Source organism: Propithecus coquereli, unplaced genomic scaffold (assembly GCF_000956105.1).
Source record: "Propithecus coquereli isolate 6110/MARCELLA unplaced genomic scaffold, Pcoq_1.0 Scaffold167, whole genome shotgun sequence".
Lineage (NCBI taxonomy): Eukaryota > Metazoa > Chordata > Mammalia > Primates > Indriidae > Propithecus > Propithecus coquereli.
This window is the reverse complement of record NW_012141302.1, coordinates 1353786-1361250: the sequence shown is the minus strand read 5'-3', so window position 1 is coordinate 1361250 and position 7465 is coordinate 1353786. Positions and strand designations below refer to the sequence as shown.

Sequence of the window (7465 nt, the reverse complement as noted above, 5' to 3'; positions counted from 1 at the left end):
CTATTTAAATGAAAAAAAAAAAGCCAGTCTTAGACTAAAGATGAGAGTGTGTTACGAACCAGGGATTAGTATTAATCCAATTGTGGGCTCCCGATGTCTCCCCCCAAAAATCTAGGGTTCCATTACAAAAACAAACTTGAAAAACACCGTTCTAGAAAAACTTCAAGACCATTTTAAAAGAAAATTACTTTTGAGAAATAAATTTGAAAATTCTTATTTGCAGTAACATATTGCATTCCATCTCCCTGGATCTCAATAATCTTTGGCAAGGATTTGGTAGATCACAAATCTACTTTTTTGTTGATTCAACAAAAATTGTTTAAAGATTTCCCCTGCTTTTTCAGTTCTGATCCTTCTCTCAAGTACTCTTGGTAACTTTCTTCTTTTCTCTCTCCTTCCTTTCCAGATTTATTTAGGCTCTAAGATAAAATTTCTATGACATTTCAGACGTTGACTAGGCATTTGTATAAGCCACATTCTGTCCTGCAAAGCGCCAGCCACTGATCGGGTTTTGAGAAACGCCTGAATATAAAATTCTTGCCCACAAGCAGCTCGGCCCAGAGAGGGAAACGGATCCATAAATATAAGATTAGAACTCAAAGCAGGAAACACAGGACGTTACTCATACAAAGGTAAATACTGGTCGCTTTTCATAACCTCCCGTAAGCCTCCCTTTTCATAACCTTCCCTAAATCCAGCTCCCCTCGCTCTTTTTCGGGCGAGACGCGGTCCGCGGGGCTGAGCTCGCGGAGGGAGGAGGCGCGGGCGGAGCGGCAGAGGGCCGGCGCTCGGGCCGGATTTCATTGGCTTTCCGGCCGGAAGCTGCGGCACGGCCATGCTGCGCATGCGCCCCTCACACGTGCTGCCAGAATCCCGCCCCCATCGCTTGGGCCCGGCCAGCACCATGCTGCGAATTCCTGTCTTCCGGCTGCTAGGACGCACGGGGGTCAGTAGGGTTTCTCTCCTGGAGGGATGTGGCTCACGCCACTACAGTTCGGGCTCTCTCGGTGCCCGCGACGATGTTTGCGACGCGCGTGCCTACTTCACTACACCCATTTTCTACGTGAACGCGGCGCCGCACATCGGGCACCTGTACTCGGCGCTACTGGCGGACGCCTTGTACCGCCACCGTCGCCTACGAGTTCCCAGCGTCGCCGCCACGCGATTCTCCACTGGTACCGACGAGCATGGCCTGAAGATTCAGCAGGCGGCAGCTACTGCGGGCCTGACTCCGACCGAGCTCTGTGACCGAGTCTCTGCCCAGTTCCAGCAGCTTTTCCAGGAGGCTGGTATCTCTTCCACTGACTTCATCCGCACCACGGAGGCCCGGCACCGGGTGGCTGTGCAGCACTTCTGGGGGGTGCTGAAGGCCCGGGGTCTGCTGTACAAAGGGCTCTATGAAGGTTGGTATTGCGCCTCCGACGAGTGCTTCCTGCCTGAGGCTAAGGTCACCTGGCAGCCGGGCCCATCAGGGGATTCGTGCCCTGTATCTCTCGAGAGCGGACATCCAGTCTCCTGGACCAAGGAAGAAAACTATATTTTCAGGCTTTCCCAGTTTCGGGAGCCACTCCAGCGGTGGCTGCGGGGCAACCCTCAGGCGATCACCCCCGAGCCGTTCCATCACGCAGTCCTTCAGTGGCTAGAGGATGAGCTGCCTGACCTGTCCGTGTCTCGCAGGAGTAGCCACTTGCACTGGGGCATTCCGGTGCCCGGGGACGATTCGCAGACCATCTACGTATGGCTGGATGCCTTGGTCAACTACCTCACTGTAATTGGCTACCCAAATGCCGAGTTCAAATTTTGGTGGCCAACCACCTCTCATATCATAGGTAAGGACATTCTCAAATTCCATGCCATCTATTGGCCTGCCTTCCTCTTAGGGGCCGGCCTGAGCCCGCCACACCGCATCTATGTCCACTCCCACTGGACGGTGTGTGGCCAAAAGATGTCTAAGAGCCTGGGCAACGTGGTGGATCCTAGGACTTGCCTTGATCGCTATACTGTGGATGGTTTCCGCTACTTTCTTCTTCGGCAGGGTGTCCCCAACTGGGACTGTGACTACTATGATGAAAAGGTGGTTAAATTGTTGGACTCTGAGCTGGCAGATGCCTTGGGAGGTCTTTTGAACCGATGCACTGCCAACAGGATAAACCCTTCTGGCACCTACCCATCCTTCTGCACTACCTGCTTCCCCAGTGAGCCAGGGTTGCTGGAGCCACCAGTTCGTGCCCAGGCAGAGGACTATGCTCTGGTGAGCGCAGTGGCCACTTTGCCCAAGCAAGTAGCAGACCACTATGATAACTTTCAGATATATAAAGCTCTAGAGGCAGTGTCCAGCTGTGTCCGGCAAACTAATGGTTTTGTCCAAAGGCATGCACCATGGAAGTTGAACTGGGAGAGCCCAGTGGATGCTCCCTGGCTGGGTACTGTGCTTCATGTGGCCTTCGAATGTTTGCGAGTCTTCGGAACTTTGCTGCAGCCTGTCACCCCAAGCCTAGCTGATAAGCTACTGTCTAGGCTGGGGGTCTCTGCCACAGAGAGGGGCCTTGGAGAGCTCTGTTTCTTGCCTCGATTCTATGGACATCCATGCCCTTTTGAAGGGAGGAGGCTGGGACCTGAAACTGGGCTTCTGTTTCCAAGATTGGACCAGTCCAGGGCTTGGCTGGTGAAAGCCCACAGGACCTAGAAACCCAGTTCTTAATTGGCTTATGGTTAAAAAGCAAATGTTATTTTCTTATTTTTCATTTTCAGGAAAGTTATACTAATGTTTTCTAAAGTGTTGCATCAGATGAGCACATAGGCTGTGCTCCTGTGAAAAGAGGTTTGTAGCCTTTCAGGTTCCTGTTCCCCTTTTCTTCATTTATCTGTGCCCATTAACCACTGTCCTTTGTGCACTGTATGTCTAAGATGTCTCCAGGGAAAGATGGGTAAGAGACAATGTTGCCAATGTATCTCTTCTCATTGTACCTCCTTCCAAACCAGTTATGTATTTTTGTCCAAACTACCTCTCATGGCTTGTTTTTCATTGGCCTGGCCTCTGCTTCTCGGGCTAATTAGTGCAGTGATTCCTTTTATTGGGAGTGAGGGTTGGAGGCCTCCTACCTCAGCTTTTACGGGGTAGCCCTACTTTGTTATGTATGTTGGGCCTCCTGTTAAAAAGAGATTCTTTAATTAAACCTTTAAAAACCAGTGTCATAGACCAGATGATTTTTTGCCTATGTTCATCCCTATTCTTTAAATTCCTACAACTAGGACTCCCTACTTAGTTAATAGTCTTTTAACAGTTGTGTTTTGTAACATTTTGTTTCAACCAGCAGATGGCTCTAGTCTTACACATTGAATTATTAAAGATTGAGATTTCAGAATATTGAGAATAAATTAGCTTTCTGCTTTCTAATTTTTCAGATCTTTAAATTCTTACTGCTTTTCTTAAGGGATAACCGACTGCAACCACTGCTGTTTTAACAGAAAGCAATTAAAAAAACTCAGAATCCTCAGTTTTTTTCCAGACTATTAAAAAATGACACTATTAATGTTTAGTAGCAAATAATCAAATGTATCAGGTTGTTTATATGATAAACTATAAAGCTCTCTTAAGGTACTTGGTATGTTAAAAATTTTAAACTTTAATAACATTAGGTTACAGGTATGATTAAAACTAATTCAAAGGGACAATATTTTCTTTATATTTCTTAATAGTCTTAATTTTGTTATCCACATACATAATTTACCTCATGATTTCTTTTGGTTAGTTAGGATCTCTAATACAATATAGAAATTGTGAAATAGTTATTATAAATGTTAATGTATTTATTTTCAAGTAGTTTTAACTGATTTTTTTCTCTTTTAACTTAGGTTATTAAAAGTTTAAAAGTTTGCAAGTACCTTATTCAGATTTGTTCTGTTGCATTTGTCGAAGGTGATGGTGAAGGGAGGAAATGCTCCGAGAATCTCAAACCGGATTTAGGAATCTCTCTAAGGCTCCATAAGAAAACGTCATAGACAAGATGTTACCAATTTATACCATGACTACAACATAGTAAGCCAGCTTTATATCTCATGGGTGATTGGACAGCTAGGCCAAAGTTTAACATGAGAACTTGCCTTGGAATATTCATTCTAAGTATGGTAGCAAGTAGAAAGGGCTCGCTGCAGAGTAAACTATTGTGCTGGTAGTTCCACTAGATTTATTCTAGGTGCCACTATTCACCTCCAGTTTCTGTTTATTAATCAGTGAAGTGAGAATTGCTGGTTGGAAACACTGCTTGGAAAAGAATGCTTGAAGGCATTCTAAAGGTGGAAGGACTGTTTGTACGTATGTTCCTTCAGACCCTCTTTATTCATAATTCTGGGCTTTCCATAAGACATATTCAGGTCATCTGCTGGGATTACTAGGGTAGACTATTGGCATAAGATGTGGGCTAGATAGAGCAGAGAGTGGTGAAAGATGGCATGTGTTTACATCGATGAAGGAAAACAGATTTGGAAAACCAGTGGATTGAAAACCTATCTTTGAAGTGCCCTTAATAGCAATGTTACAGTTCTACAGTATCTTCCCCCCTTGAATGGTCTTTTCTATGGCTTAGTGCTGGTCAATACAATGGACCTTCGCTTGCTAGAAGTTGTTAACGGAGTTCTTTTTGTGCAGCTTGTCATTTGTGCAGGCACGTAAGTGGCCACCTGGATATTTGTGGTACTGGAGGGCACAAGAAAATAGGTGAACCAGATAGGGCATAATTATTACAGAAGATAGGATATTTTGAGTGGAGGTAAGTTTAATTTGACTTCTGTGATATGGAAGGTGAACCACTTGGATTCTCTGTAGGAGGCACCCCAGGTAAAGCAGATGTCCTTTGGGTACTCAGTTGATGTGTTCGAGTTGATCCAGCAGTTTAAGAATGGCAAGTGGAGGGTAGATGAAATTTAAAACTGGAGGGCATACACTTCCAGAGGGGGCATCCTAACCACTTCTGTGAGAAGATGATGAACTTGTAGAATCCTCCCATTCCAGAACTATAGATACTGTATCTGGCATCTTGTGGATCCCTTGACTAGAAAATAAGTTTCTTCTAGTACTACCCTTGAAGTTCTCAAATATTCATTTTTATATATTTCTGGAAGCAGTATTGCAGGAAGTGGTAAAGAGTACTGCCTAGATCAGGTGTTCATGGGATGTCACATTAGGAAGGTAATAACAAGATGTCAGCTCAGTAGACTACAATCCTATATGTGAAGTCATGTAAGAAGTAGTGGGAAATGTATATTTTAAGTGGCACCATTGTATATTAGAGGGCTATTCCACAAAGGAATTCATAAATTAGATACCTCAGAAGTCAGAAGACCTGTGGCTATAGGTAGGAGCATGAAAAAAATACAATCTTTGATTTCACTGAAACCTCACAGTTATTCTGCATGTAGACCTCATTTTTCTTCAGGACCTGTGGACTCTGTAGGGGCTGTGAAGAGCCTAATAAATTGAATATGAAGTTGATGCCAAAGTACTTAAGAAAGGTGTAGGCTGGAATATGGGGCCAGGGGCACAGGTTCTTTTTTTTTCAAGGTTGTACTTGTGACTGGGACATAGCTCTTTAGATCTGAGAAGTTCCAAAACTTAGTGAAGCCAGTAGTTTGTCAGGTTATGAGCCTTCAACAAGGATGACTTATAATCATGAAGTAGCAGCAGGTGACAGTACCAAGCATTCAGCAAGTTCTGCCTTGGGTGTATGGTAGGGATGGTTTCCTGGATCTCTGACTGCCCTACCAAGTAAGTAGAGTATGTAGTGGCATTGTTGGCCACGATTAGTGTAACCTTGAGTTATGGGGAGGGCTAGGTCTCCTGGCTAAGAATTGGTCCTTAAGGATGTTATATGATCAAGTCTGTAATTGCCTTTTAGAGGCAATACCCCACTATCCATAGTTCTACCAGATAACAGAACAACTCTTCTCATTGGTGAGGTCTGGGGTGCTGTAAACCTTGGTGGGTCCTTGGCTTGTCTTTTGCCAGAGAGTCAGTATCAGCAGACCTAAAAGGGTGTGGACACATTGACAGCCATGTATCTATTTTTGCAGCAAAGGTTTACTAATTCATAGAGCTTGTGGGGAGCTTGGGTACAGGGGTAACCAAGAGCACAAGTTCTGGAAGCCCTGGAATCCCTTACAAAACTAACACAGTATAAAATATGTCATTTTAGCACAATACAACTGGCCCTGTCCCTGCCTTTTGCAGGAGATCTGCATAGGATTCTTTTTATCCAGATCTCCTTATGAAGGGGAACATACCAAAATTTAGAGGTTAATATTACTAGAAGGGCCAGAACAGTGACAACCAGGTTAATGAAGGTTACTCAGTGGGGATTTTAGCCTTGCAAGAAGAGTGTCTTATTCTTTTTGGAGAGAGAGGATAGAGAAGTCCAGTTTAAGCTGCCTTCCTGTATCACCAATAATTACTTGGAGCAGAGGGGAAGGGACTAACCAATTTAGAGGTGAAATTGGCTGCTTCTCCTTAGTAGGTAGTCTTGGGTTACCTAGAGTAGATCCTCTGAATTAAGGTATCCACCTAACAGTAATAGTTGACCATTTAAAATACTCTGCTTATGATTGCATCACATGAGTCAGTGTCTATATTTTGATGAGGAGGAAGGGAACTGAGAGGGACTGTACACCAAGAGGATCTTCCTATGGTCCTGATAACTAGAAATATCCCCTCTGCTGTGCCTCTTGCTACTGGGAGGTTCAGTCATACCTGGGTCTTCACCAAAGTAAGCAAGGGACATGTAGTATAGAAGTTTCATCCTTGGCCATGAACTGAATTTCACCCCCTTTTAGTTTATGGCACAATTTACTCACCATGGATTTTAAAGTCCACAGCTCCTCATTTAAGAACAGGATGGTGTGAGATGTCAGGATGTTTCAGGAAACCAAGTGTGCCATTTGCAAGAAGAAAATTATAGCTCCAAGGAGAGATGAGCCCTGCCCTTGAATCATTAAGCATTTCTGGATGAAACATCTACAGAGGACCTGAAAGACTCACTGGGTAAGCTGGAGGGAGAGCTCTAGGAATAACTGGAAATGGAGATGCCACCTTTCTCCACATAAGGTGCGGGAAAAATGTACTAATCTCCCTATGCTAACCACTCTTAAGGCCATGCCATGTGCATGTACCTCTCGTTAATTGAGAATCACTGGTTTATGAGATTTAACATGAAGATGAACTTTCAAAAACTAGATTATGATTGTTATGGATTGGAATAAATGTATTCTCTTAATTCGATATATTCTACAAAAATATGGCTGATTATGCATTCTTTTTCCTGATTAAAATATTTAAAAAATGGTAATAACTTTTACTCTTGAATGAATTAAACAGCTTCAGTCGTTTGGCTTCCTTTGAACCAGTCTAGCTTTTTATTGGTTAAAAAGCTATAGATATTAAAAATATAAAGTTAATAAGCATGTTATACATTTT

General features: G+C 43.8%; 1 protein-coding gene across 1 annotated transcript; it reads left to right on the top strand.

Annotated features, from left to right (window-relative positions):
- Window positions 1–808: 808 nt before the first annotated feature.
- Window positions 809–3884, top strand: MARS2 (methionyl-tRNA synthetase 2, mitochondrial). The gene has a single exon (XM_012641644.1). The coding sequence runs from the start codon at window positions 836–838 to the stop codon at window positions 2684–2686; it is 1851 nt and encodes a 616-aa protein (XP_012497098.1). The 5' UTR covers window positions 809–835; the 3' UTR covers window positions 2687–3884.
- Window positions 3885–7465: the final 3581 nt, after the last annotated feature.

Coding starts and splice junctions, on each gene's coding strand:
- MARS2 (XM_012641644.1), top strand. CDS start 836: ATGCTGCGCATGCGCCCCTCACACGTGCTGCCAGAATCCCGCCCCCAT.